At 40.1% G+C, this 13,420-nt stretch overlaps 1 protein-coding gene across 3 annotated transcripts in view; it reads left to right on the top strand.

The window, feature by feature from the left end:
* TRAPPC12 (trafficking protein particle complex subunit 12) overlaps nt 1-13,420 on the top strand; it is a 59,511-nt gene that overhangs the window by 14,047 nt on the left and 32,044 nt on the right. For all 3 annotated transcript variants that reach the window (XM_076332836.1, XM_076332835.1, XM_076332834.1), the window contains 2 exons: nt 6,064-6,177; nt 7,052-7,190. In XM_076332836.1, the coding sequence (XP_076188951.1) occupies nt 6,064-6,177; nt 7,052-7,190 (253 nt within the window). The remainder of the gene's footprint in view (nt 1-6,063; nt 6,178-7,051; nt 7,191-13,420) is intronic.

Here is a 13,420-nt window from a genome sequence, read left to right as displayed (position 1 = left end):
GGAAAGCAGGGCTCCATCACGCGTAATGGTTACTTGGGAAGACAAATGCCATCACTCCGAATGTCCCCCCCTTCCTTCTTCTTCCCCCAGCTTTATATGCTGAGCATGACACCATATGGTATGGAATATCCCTGTGGTCAGTTGGGGTCAGCTGTCCCAGCTGTGCCCCCTCCCAACTCCTAGTGGCCCCCCAGTCTACTCGCTGGTGGGGTGGGGTGAGAAGCAGAAAAGGCCTTGACTCTGTGTAAGCCCTGCTCAGCAGTAACAAAAACATCCCTGAATAATCAACACTGTTTCCAGCACAAATCCAAAACATAGCCCCATACTAGCTATGATGAAGGAAATTAACTCTATCCCAGCCAAAACCAGCACAGCTTGCAATAGAATTTTAAAAATTGTAGCACCTAAGTTTGTCATAAATGTTCCATTATTACTTTTCGATCCTAACTTTACTTGGGAAGAAAAGTTGAACAGTTTTAGAGTCTGTGTCTGCTTCTGTTCTAAGGATAATAAGAAATTAATTTGTCTCTGCAGAAGAGGAATAAATTTCAGGTAATTCATGTCAGTGTCTTTCTGCTTTTCTAAGTCAATACAGATATATGTTGAAGGATGTTATAAATGCATTATCAATTCCTGCTCTTCCATAAGAGCATAGACGTCTCAGAAGCTGCTATGGTGCTTCGTGGTCTTGCTGTCAGGTGACTTCTGCATTTCCAGTGGAACTCAAATTTTTATCTGGGATTTGACAATGCAGGGGAGAGAAATGAGGTGGTCAGTGCACGGTGATCTCTGTAGTGGCCCCTTGAACTATATGGCTGCAAAGTGGGGGCCAGAGAGTATAAAAACTCTTAGCTGTTACTACTGGTTTTTCTGTGTAACTGCTGTATTGACATGTTTTCTAAACATTGGAGAGAATTTAATAAAATACCAATTCAAGGTGAGTACCTAAACTTTGCAAGCACCGATATATATATATATATATATATTCCTTTACATTTCACGAGTTAACATGTCACTTTTCTATTACATTTATCGTTATTTTTTAACGTATTTAAGAAACTATTTGAAAAAAGATTACTTTCAGGAACAAGGTGTATTTGTTTTATAATGACATGCTGGATACATGTGTCTTGAAAAACTCTTCTGTATGATAGAAAAGTATGATAGCTTAAAACCTATGAAGCATTAGTCTGTGTTTTAAGTTTTTGGTAGTATTAGCTATTTGCATGGCTGCATTAGCATATACAAGGCAGAAGCATTAATAGGATGACAATGTGACAAGACAGTTTGACTTGTCTAACTAGGAATTATTTTGTTTTATGAATAAACATATATATAAAAGACTATTTTTAAGTTAGCCATGCAATGGAAATTCAAATGTTTACATTTTATAGGTGAAACAATTGTTATTGTTCTGAATTTCTCATAGAATCATTAAGGTTGGAAAAGACCTCTAAGATCATTGAATCCAACCATCAACCCAACACCACCATGCCCACTAAACCATGTCCCTAAGTGCCGCATCTACACGTCTTTTAAATGCTTCCAGGGATGGGGACTCCACCACTTCCCTGGGCAGCCTCTTCCAATGTTTCACCACTCTTTCAGTAAAGAAATTGTTCCTCATGTCCAATCTAAACTTCCCCTGGTGCAACTTGAGGCCATTTCCTCTTGTCATATCGCTAGTTACTTGGGAAAAGAGACTGACACCTACCTCGCTACAACCTCCTTTCAGGTAGTTGTAGAGAGCGATGAGGTCTCCCCTCAGCCTCCTCTTCTCCAGGCTGAACAACCCCAGTTCCCTCAGCCGCTCCTCATAGGACTTGTTCTCCAGACCCCTCACCAGCCTCGTTGCCCTTCTCTGGACATGCTCCAGCACCTCAACGTCCTTCTTGTAGTGAGGTGCCCAAAACTGAACACAGTATTCGAGGTGCGGCCTCACCAGTGTCAAGTACAGGGGCACGATCAACTTCCCTACTCCTGCTGGCCACACTATTTCTGATACAGGCCAGGATGCCATTGGCCTTCTTGGCCGCCTGGGCACACTGCTGGCTCATGTTCAGCCAGCTCTCAACCACCACCCCCAGGTCCTTTTCCAACAGGCAGCTTTCCAGCCACTCTTCCCCAAGCCTGTAGCGCTGCATGGGGTTGTTGTGGCCAAAGTGCAGGACCCGGCACTTGGCCTTCTTGAACCTCATACACATCGATCCAGCCTGTCCAGGTCCCTCTGCAGAGCCTTCCTACCCTCGAGCAGGTCAACGCTCCCACCCAACTTGGTGTCGTCTGCAAACTTACTGAGGGTGCACTCAATCCCCTCATCCAGATCATTGATAAAGATACTGAACAAGACCGGCCCCAGTACTGAGCCCTGGGGAACACCGCTCGTGACCGGCCGCCAACTGGATTGAACTCTATTCACCACAACTCTCTGGGCCCGGCCATCCAGCCAGTTTTTGACCCAGCACAGAGTACACCTGTCTAAGCCGTGAGCCGCCAGCTTCTTGAGGAGAATGCTGTGGGAGACAGTGTCAAAGGCCTTACTGAAGTCCAGGTGGACCACATTCACAGCCTTTCCCTCATGCACTAGGCGGGTCACCTGGTCATAGAAGGAGATCAGGTTGGCCAAGCAGGACCTGCCTTTCATGAATCCGTGCTGGCTAGGCCGGATCCCCTGGTTGTCCCGCTCATGCCTTGTGAGCGCCCTCAAGATGAACCGCTCCATAATCTTCCCCGGCACCGAGGTCAGGCTGACAGGCCTGTAGTTCCCCAGATCCTCCTTCCGGCCCTTCTTGTAGATGGGCGTCACATTGGCAAGCCTCCAGTCGTCCGGGACCTCCCCCGTTAACCAGGACTGCTGATAAATGATGGAGAGTGGCTTGGCGAGCTCTTCCGCCAGCTCCTTCAGCACTCGGTGGATCCCGAGATCATTTTACGCATTGTATTGTTTCTTGTCCTTTGTTCTTAAATGATAGGAATTCTGTGTTCTGGGCAATGTTAGGAAAGTCTGTTTTCATTAAATGAACTGTACTAGGGGTTATAATCTGAAATACTGAAGTCAGTGAGGTAGGAATAGGCGTTAAATACTTTACAACAGTGGAGTAATTTGGATGTGATTACTGAAATATGGCTGGTGTCCTGGTTTCGGCAGGGATAGAGTTAATTTCCTTCCTAGTAGCTGGTACAGTGCTGTGTTTTGGATTTAGGGTGAGAACAATGTTGATAACTCACCGATGTTTTAGTTGTTGCTAGGTAGTGTTTACACTAGTCAAGGACTTTTCAGCTTCCCATGCTCTACTGACTGAACAGGCTGGAGGTGCACAAGAAGCTGGGAGGGGGCACAGCCAGGACAGCTGACCGAAACTGGCCAAAGGGATATTCCATACCATGTGACGTCATGCTCAGTATATAAAGCTGGGGGAAGAAGAAGGAAGGGGGGGGACGTTTGGAGTGATGGCGTTTGTCTTCCCAAGTAACCGTTACGCGTGATGGAGCCCTGCTTTCCTGGAGATGGCTGAACACCTGCCTGCTGATGGGAAGTAGTGAATGAATTCCTTGTTTTGCTTTGCTTGCATGTGTGGCTTTTGCTTTCCCTATTAAACTGCCTTTATCTCAACCCATGAGTTTTCTCACTTTTACCCTTCCGATTCTCTCCCCCATCCCACCGGGGGGGGAGTGAGCGAGCGGCTGCGTGGTGCTTAGTTGCCGGCTGAGGTTAAACCACGACAGTCCTTTTTGGCGCCCAACGTGGGGCTCGAAGGGTTCGAGATAATGACAGGTTTGATTGGAATGTGCTAGATCGAATTTATACCTGTTATAGCTGTTTAGCTATTCATCAGCAGGCTCCTGTGCTTGCCATGGGGCTTGCTTGCCTTACTGTATATTAGAGTCCAATGCTCGTTAGTGGCTGTTTTTTGCTTTCACTGCTTGCTGTACTGCTGTACTGCTTATCATTGTATTCTGCTGTGCCTGGGAACATTTTGATAACGCAATGGCGATGTGCCTGGGCTGGCAGATGGCCAGGGCATCCCTGCTGTTTCTGTGCTGCTGTACTGGACAGGCTGGAACTCCAGTGTGAACTCGAGTCGAAGGGACTGTGACCTGTGGATGAGTCCATGCGGGAGCAGGACACCCCAAAGCGTCTGTGGCCGTGGATAAGCCCATGCCAGAGCAGGTACATCTCGAAGCGTCTGTGGCCGCGGTTACGTTTGTGCTACAGCAGGTTTACTTCTGAAGGGACTGTGGCTGCGAGTAAGGCCACGCTGGAGCAGGTATATCTCTGAAGACATTGTGGCCCATGGAGAAGGCCGTGCTGGAACAGGTGCATCTCAAAGTGACTGTGGATAAGTCTATGCCGCAGCAGGCGTACCCCTGGAGAGACTGTGGCTCATAGATAAGGCTCCACTTGGAGCAGGTACTACCCTAAGGGACTGCAGTCTGTGGATAAGTCCAAGCCAGAGCAGGGGCAAGGGGAGGAGTTTATTGCAATGTTAAACCCTATGGTTTAATCTGAAGGGACCAGGGGTGGAGGTTGTAATGGAAACACCTTTAAATTGTTGTAACCCATGATTTGAGTTGCATGTTATAGGAATTACTATAGCAGAAACCCCTTGTTGCTAGCCAGGCTAGGAGCAAGGGGAGGAGTTCATTGCAATGTTAAACCCTATAACCTGGCCCAAAGGGACCGGGGGTGGAGATTGTAATGGAAATACCTTTAAATTGTTGTAACCCATGATTTGAGTTGCGTGTTATAGGAATTACTATAGCAGGAACCACCCGAACAAGTGGAGGACAAGCCTTACAAGAAGCAGTGCAAGTGCAGCAGTGACCTGACCTGAGCTGGCTTTGGTACCCAGTAACTCCACGCAACACACCACCTCTCCTGTCCTGAGTGACCACCATCACAGATGGAGCCCAAAGTCACGGACTAAATGAACTCAATGGATATTTCATGGACATTTCTGGACATTTTACAGACATTCCACAAGGGTGGTCCATAGACTAAGGGAATGATATCTGTGTGTTATATCAAAGGATGGAAAGCGGGGTGGTTGGTTAATGAGGTTGCACTGGAAAATATGGGACTTGAGCATGACGTAGATGGTATAGAATAAGGGGTGGATACTGTCCTGGTTTCGGCAGGGATAGAGTTAATTTCCTTCCTAGTAGCTGGTACAGTGCTGTGTTTTGGATTTAGGGTGAGAACAATGTTGATAACTCACCGATGTTTTAGTTGTTGCTAGGTAGTGTTTACACTAGTCAAGGACTTTTCAGCTTCCCATGCTCTACTGACTGAACAGGCTGGAGGTGCACAAGAAGCTGGGAGGGGGCACAGCCAGGACAGCTGACCGAAACTGGCCAAAGGGATATTCCATACCATGTGACGTCATGCTCAGTATATAAAGCTGGGGGAAGAAGAAGGAAGGGGGGGGACGTTTGGAGTGATGGCGTTTGTCTTCCCAAGTAACCGTTACGCGTGATGGAGCCCTGCTTTCCTGGAGATGGCTGAACACCTGCCTGCTGATGGGAAGTAGTGAATGAATTCCTTGTTTTGCTTTGCTTGCATGTGTGGCTTTTGCTTTCCCTATTAAACTGCCTTTATCTCAACCCATGAGTTTTCTCACTTTTACCCTTCCGATTCTCTCCCCCATCCCACCGGGGGGGGAGTGAGCGAGCGGCTGCGTGGTGCTTAGTTGCCGGCTGAGGTTAAACCACGACAGCTGGCAATTTTTTTCTCCTTTTGAAGAGAAAACAAAATTGTGAGTATTATAGTATATCCAGGTATATTAGCAAACATGATATAGCTTTTAAGTTTAGAATCCCATATGGTGTTGCATATTCTTTTGTTTTAGTGATCAGATGATATTAACTCTCTCTCATGCATGATTTCACTTTTTGCCTAATTAGATGTGCAGCTTTGACAAATGACATTCTGCTGCTCACCGGCCAGCTCTCCTGACCTTGTCATTATTACTGATGGGTACATGTAGCTGCTTCAGGCAAAATAAGCAGTTGTGCATTTTAGGGACTTTATGATTTTGCTACTTACTCTTTTCTTCTTCCCAGAGCAGTAAAAACTGGAGGGCAGCAGTTGACTTGTGTGGGCGGCTTCTAACTGCACATGGTCAAGGCTATAAAAAAGGTGGACTACCTACTAACCATACAACAGATTCTTTACAGGTATGTTTAAAGATACACCCTTGTCACTTTTTTCCAACAATATTCACAGTGGCATTTTTTTTTAACATGATCAAACTTCTTTTCCTAATTGTTACCTAAAAACTGAGCTTATTAAAGCACTTTTTCTGTTTGCTTATGTAAAGTAGGTCTTCATTTAAAACAAAATATTTTTTTAAAAGTAAAATTCTATCTTGATTGTATGTTTTTAAAGGTAATCACACTAGTAAAAAAGAATATGTTTTGCTATCTTGGAAGACTGTGCTAAAGTTCATGGACACTATATAGAGTGTGAACTTTGTAGTAAGATTTCAAATGTTAGAAGTATGTTTCATGATTATAAGAAAATAAGAACCTAAATTAATAGAGGTTTGTGAAACATTTATTATGTTTCACAAACATAATAAGGGTTTTTCTGAACAAAATGTGACCAGATGACAAGTCATGGTTCTGGCCCTGGTAGCTATAAAGCTAATGCAATTTCACCAAAATCATAACAGATTTTAAGAATTGCATAAAATTGGAAAAACAATTAAAAATCGGATTGATAATTCTTACATGCTAACTCAATTTAAAGAGAGATGTTCTAATTTTGAAGCAGGCTAGTTTTTAAACTTCATCTTCGAAATCTCAATACCTTTACAAACAACTAAAACGTCAGTCCTCTGTGTTTTGTTTTAATGATCTTATGAAAAGTATTCTGTGAAAGAGCATGTAAATGTAAATCCTGATTCTTATCAGTAAGTAACATAGAAACACTTTACTCAACTTTATCAGAAAAACTTAGGAAGTTGAAATTGTATTTGGGTGTGGCTTGTGATTGAAGCTAATAACAGACCTTGTCTTTTCCTTTTTTTTTATATGTATTAATTTTTAGCTGTGGTTTGTGAGACTAGCACTGCTGGTAAAACTGAATCTATTCCAAAATGCAGAAATGGAATTTGAACCATTTGGAAATTTAGACCAGCCTGATCTTTATTATGAATATTACCCTCATGTATACCCTGGACGAAAAGGTAAGATCGTTGATTTATAAAATGCTTTTTATTTTTGCCATTTTTACCAGTCATTATAAAATAATGGATTCAGGGTTTTTTTAATTCTAAAGCATTGGTGAACCTTGGATTATTTCTTTTGTTTTTTTCCTCTAGAAGGACATGATTAACTACTATGTTGAAGTATTGTTTGCATTATGGAGGTAGCAATAAGGAGTAACAATAAGGGGTGAAATTATTCCATCACAATATAGGTAGGCAATGTATTCCATGATGCTGATACAGGTTTGATTTGAAAGAGGAATGTTTTTAACAAGTAAATATAATAAAGTAGTTTAGTTCTAGGGTGTTGAAATTAAAAAAAACCAAACTTTAATAGTTCATTTTAGCCAGAATCAGGCTGTGAAAAGTGATGAGGGAGTTTGTGGAAACAGAATCTATAAGCTTTTCCTCTTAAGTTCATCCAGGTACTATCAATATGCTATCTTTAACACTCACATGTCCATGCACACGTGCTAATGCGGGTATTATTTTATTAGGTTTCCTGGTTTCTAGGATTAAAAAAAAAAAATTAGAGCTAATTTGATAATTTGCGTTAATAAAAAAAAATACTAGTTAAATGTAATATTATTTGCTTAGTAATTGAAACTAAATAAAAATCAGTAATATACTATGTATCCCATTGTTGAAGAGGAAAACAGACACCACCAGCCTCAATTCTTTACAAGCGGTTTATCTCGAGTTACAAATGCACTACTTCCCACTGCTTCAAATAGCCCATAGGTTAACAAAATAGTTCCATTACCCAGGATATTCTAGTTCTCCAGGAGTCTGGATTTGAAAAATTGCTATTTTTAAGAGCAATTTCACTCCTGTTCAGGCTATTTTGAAGTTTTATTTTTTCTAAATCTGTTACTTAGAAATAAATAACTCTCTGATACAGGTACACTGTTGAGTGAGCTTACTGTTCTTTGGCTTTCATATTTGAACCACAATGTATAATAAAATGCTTGTAAGTAACAGTTGTAATAGGCAGCGCCACTCTGAAAAACTATAGTCCATTTTACATAAGATGCTGTTAGTCTCAATGAGGAAAGCTAGAAAGATACAGAGATTTTGAGGTTGCTGAGGGAGGGAAGTTGGTGTCAAGAAAGTTCAGGATCTTTTGCAGAAGATTGTTTCATCTGTTTAGTGATGCAAAGGATCAGTTGTAGCCCAGCAAGGCCAATGTGGACTGCCTAGAACAAGTCCCTCTGACCTTACTCAGCATCTTTCAGGCAATCACAGGCAAAAATTTCATGTTTTGCCTTGAATATATTCAATGCACTGAGAAGGAACGGTGTTATTTTTGAGAGAGAGGTTTTGGTCATCAGGTTGGACAGCTCTTTGGATCTGCTTATATTTTGGCAGCTTTGCACATAATGCAGTGCTGCACAGGAGAAGTAGTCTTCCCCAGGTCGTATGTATGTTTCCACATCTTTTTTCAGTATTAAAAATAAGTTTTTTTGCCTAAGAAAAGAATCCGTGCAGGTCATGTCAATATTTGAGGCATTTCAGTCCTCGTGCCACAGAGCATACAGGTAGCAACAGTTCTGGACAGTCTGGCCAGCTGTTGCAGGCACCCGTCCTGTGACTGAACTTTGGATCCAAACTGTCTTTGCAGCAACCACTCAACCACTGCAGCTATTTCGTACAAATCATGAAGGTATCTATGGTAAAAAGGTGAGCATAAGGAAAATATTCCATTTCACGATTATATGCCTCAGTTCATTTTTAACAGTTGAACATACCAACCAGGGCCGTAATCTGATCATCTGTAAGGAAAATAAGATTAAGGTTGGATGGAGCTGACCTGCTGGTTGTAGATATCTCATACAAATACCATGTGATTAAGATGTGGGAACAGCTATCAAACCTTCCTTATGTAGTTTCGAGGAGAGAGTGATGCTATTTAGAGGGATGTAGGAGAGAGCAAGCAATTCTCTTCTGGCTAGCATTAAACTATGCAGTGCTGGATTATGGATAAAGAAATTCAGTATACATGCATCATTAACCAGCTAATTTAAATAATAAAATAGGTATAAATCATTCATATGTTTTGGTTGAAATGTGTTAGTATGAATCCACAATCCACTGCTGTTTGGTAATTTTACATATCATTTTGTGGTGTAACAAGCATAAAAAAGAGAGTTTTGTTTCAACATTTTAATTTTGATTCATGGTATATAAATGAAGTAAGCACTTAAAAATCAATTTAAGAAATTAAGAGTATAGATACAAATAATGTACACATTAATTGTAATACATATAATATTTTGCATCGTTTCTTTGTATTCAAAATACTCATAATAAGAAATGTAATAAATTAGAAAGTTTTCTGTGTTTTTCTATGCTTTAAGTAAGGAAAGTTTATATACCTGAGCTTCTTACTGCAGTGAGGATAGTCCCTCATCCATTAATCTCTGAGAAATATACCTCAAAGAATTTAAATTCCAAGTAAATGTATGAGGAGTGGAAGATGTTTTTTTCCGTTAATTTAACTTAACATGGCCAATACGGGCCTCTTAATTTTCCTCTGAAGCTCTCTCAAGGCTCTTTCCCTTTCGGCAACACTACTAGTCTCTGTTTCATCCTGAGATTTTGTATGGCATTTGCAGCCATGTGCATGGATCCCATTACTGTTGTCTTCATCATGGCTGTAAGATCTAATCTTTCTGAAGTCTTCCTTTCTTGGTTTCTACAATCTCTTTCTTCGGGTGTCTCCCTTGCCTGTAGGTGTGCACCATCTGGGGGGCTGGAGTCTGCTGGGATCCTTGTATCAGCCAGTGAAATGGGTTAAGTCACTCTTTGATCATTCCTGTTTGATACGGGGCAGAGAGCAAACCATTCTCATTTTATAGTAAAATCTTAAAATTACTCGGTTATGAATTTACTTCTTCTAAATTCATCTGCAGAGAGATGCCAAAAAGTCCGATTTTATATATAATTTTTTTGTTTTGTAATAGGTAGGTACTCAGGTCAGGAACTCTGTTCCAGATTGCTTCCTGCACATCTCCATTGTACTCTGTGGGGTATATAAGGCTGAATTTTTTTCATCGTTCTCGTGACTAATGGATTTCAGGATTTTTTTTTTGGGGGGGGGGGTGTTTGTCTTTATGTTTACACAGTCTGACCCACTTCTATTCGTATTGTTTGTTTCTGTGTTCCTCATGATACTTCATAAAGTCTCGTATGATAGATCGGCTAACCTGAGATATCTTTTCCATTGGTAATGCCTATGTGTTTCTTAAAGAGTGAGAGCCAGCAATTAAAATGGAACATTAAAATGCTATTTCATTCTTTTATGAGATAATTTGGTCTTGCTTCTGCTAAATAGACCAGTAAGTTACAGAAAAGTTAATGCTGCCAAAATCGGTGTTCTAAATTTACAATAATTGAGAATAATTTATTTTGGATTACGAAGGAAAAAAAAAAACTGTGCACAAGTAAAAATAGGACTTTTATTCCCCTGACCAGAAGTTTATATGTATGGGGTGGTTTTTTTCCTTTCCCCTTTTCATTCTCCTTGTGATGATACAGCATCATCTGTATTCCTCTAACATGAAATCAGTGTTCTGTTGTCTGGTGGCAAGTGCCTAAATAAGGAACGTATTCTTAAAAATTTAGTTGTATGTGCTCTAGAAACTGATTTCATACTATACACCTTCCCATGAACTCTGTTACTTATTATAGCACAAGGGGTTTTTTTAAGGTTTGGCTGTGTTGTGACCATAAGGATACACTAATGTGCACTGCAATAGGCTGATATTTTCAGATGGATAGTGACAGTTTAAAAAAAAAAAATATATATATATATTATGTATATATAAAATATATGTATTTCAAAGTAGGGTGAGTCTAGACATCACTCAACTATTGTTTTAGCATATTTCACTAGGTCTATACTGCTTTTCTGACTTCACTAATATCCACTGTAGTTAGAAATTTTAGCAGGAATACATGAAAAAATTTATACAAAAAATAGTTGGCTCTGCAAGATTTCATTTTTTACGTGTTCTTATTTACTCAAGCAGTGCTCTTAATTTGTTTCTTTTATTCAGTTTTGAAATTCAGCTCTCCCTAAAGGAATCCTATCATACGTAGTCTAGAACTGTCATTCAAACCCATGTTGTAAACAAGTTTTCAGTGATGTCTAAGGTGAACTGTAATAGATTATTATTATTATTATTAGATTTAATAAGCTTATAAAATAGCAAAAAATGTAATAGGAAACTTGTCACATATCTGTTGACGCAGTGACACCGCGCTTACTGTGAAAACACTCATCCAGAATTTTTCTCTAATACCACAGAAGGCATTTTACAGACATCTGGACTGTGTGTAGTGCAGAGGACTGTGTACAGCTCCATGGTCCGCCTGCTCTCTGAAGCTTGGTCCTGCTTCTGAATGTCAGACTTATACCATAAGGAAGGACAGGCATGGATTGGGGAAATTATCGCCTATATGCTTTCACAGTAAACGTAGTGATGCCTCTACAGTGATGTTTGGCTATTTTGAGTTTACTGTCTTCCTTTCTTCTTCTCTTCTCTACTTGTCTATGCTAGTAGGAGGCAGCCTTGCTAAAGCTTCCTTTCGTTTTTTCTCAGCATCATTTTGGATGATGCTATAAATGAAATGCCCTTTTTTTTTCATCCTCATCAACTTTTGGTTAGTGGGAGAACGGTAGCAGAATGGGAAGTGGTGTGGGGGAAAAAAAAATAATTGTGGTGGGTGGGGAGGCAAAAGGAGCAATCAAGGTAAAAACAGGGATAAGAAAAGAAATGCACAGGCTAAAGAAATCATAGCCTACAGAGTGCTCCTATCTGTTAATACATTTTGCAGGAAAACAGAAGAAAAAAAAGACTCCAGTCATTGTTATATGTGGTATTGGTTTTCTCATATGTTACCACAAATACTGCTGTGCCTGAACTTGCACTCCCATGTCAGACTGCTTCGGTCTTGGCAGTTGCTCGGAACAGTTTTTCATTCAAGCTCATGTTGACAGTAAAAAACATATTAAAGCCTCTGGAGGAACTGGTTTGCCAATTATTTTATTTACAGTACTATGTACACCTCTCTATTGTCCCTTTAAATTCACTATCTGTTCTGTTGCTTCAGAGCTACCTTCTGCCTATGAAATCACCTAATACAATGTGAATAAATACCACTCAAGTGTTGTGGTTCCAGTTGGCTTTTTCAGAGTAGTCAGACTTGCAAATGCAAATTTTTCTAAAATAATATAGATATTTTAGTTAGGAAATATATGTATAATTTTAAGGGGGTAGAGTGCTGCTAAAATACTTAATTGTGCTTTCTTTCCCGAGGCTATGTAGTCTCATTGTAGACAGTACCAGCTTTATATAGTATTTCTTAAAAGTGAGCAAGTAACTAATTTCTAAATTCTGCCTTACTACAGTTAACAGTAGGTAAGATTTATGGTGATTCCTTTGTGGTAGGGCAATTGTTGCAGGGTTTTTTGGCATTCTTTCTCTTATGTTTTCCTTGCTTCAGTGCAAATAACAACTCCAGATTACTGAAAAAGTATTTCTGAAACCTTTCAAAACCAGATCTTAATTCAGAATATCTGTGGTCTTAGGTCACATGCACTTAAATTGTGACATATATGTAAACATGCAATTTCAGATAAAATTTTCAAAGCATTTTCTTTCAATGATTACAAACATTTAGGCGCCTATCTCTTCTTTAGTCTTTCTGGAATGAAAGTAATAAACAAATGCTTGGTAACTAGTCTGTTGAATCTGGATTTTTAAGTGTACTTTTAATTGACAGTCAGTAAGACTAGGATTCAAAGTTACTACATCATCACTCTTAAAAATCCCCTTATAAATTACACAAATATGCTGTTGTAGAAGTATGTAAAAGTGTGTGTGTGCATATAAATGCAAGGATGTACATCTCTGTGTGTATACGTATGTATAAAGCAGAATATCTTTATGAACCTGGATTTTCTGTATTTCTCTTCTACCCAATGAAAGAAGGGTTCGATTCTTTGTTTTGTTTTTTTCACTTTATACTTTCAGTAAATGATAATTTGCCCTACTGCTGCTTTTTGATATTTGAGATTTGATGAATAAGCTGTAGAAAGCAGATCAGAAAGTATTTCTGGTTACTGATTTTGCAACAAGAAAATATGAAGATAAAATGGCTAGCCATTGGAATCCTCAATTTTCTGCTCTAAAAGGGTTGCAGAT

This window comes from Aptenodytes patagonicus, chromosome 3, assembly GCF_965638725.1.
Source record: "Aptenodytes patagonicus chromosome 3, bAptPat1.pri.cur, whole genome shotgun sequence".
Lineage (NCBI taxonomy): Eukaryota > Metazoa > Chordata > Aves > Sphenisciformes > Spheniscidae > Aptenodytes > Aptenodytes patagonicus.
This window is presented reverse-complemented; position numbering and strand designations above follow the sequence as displayed.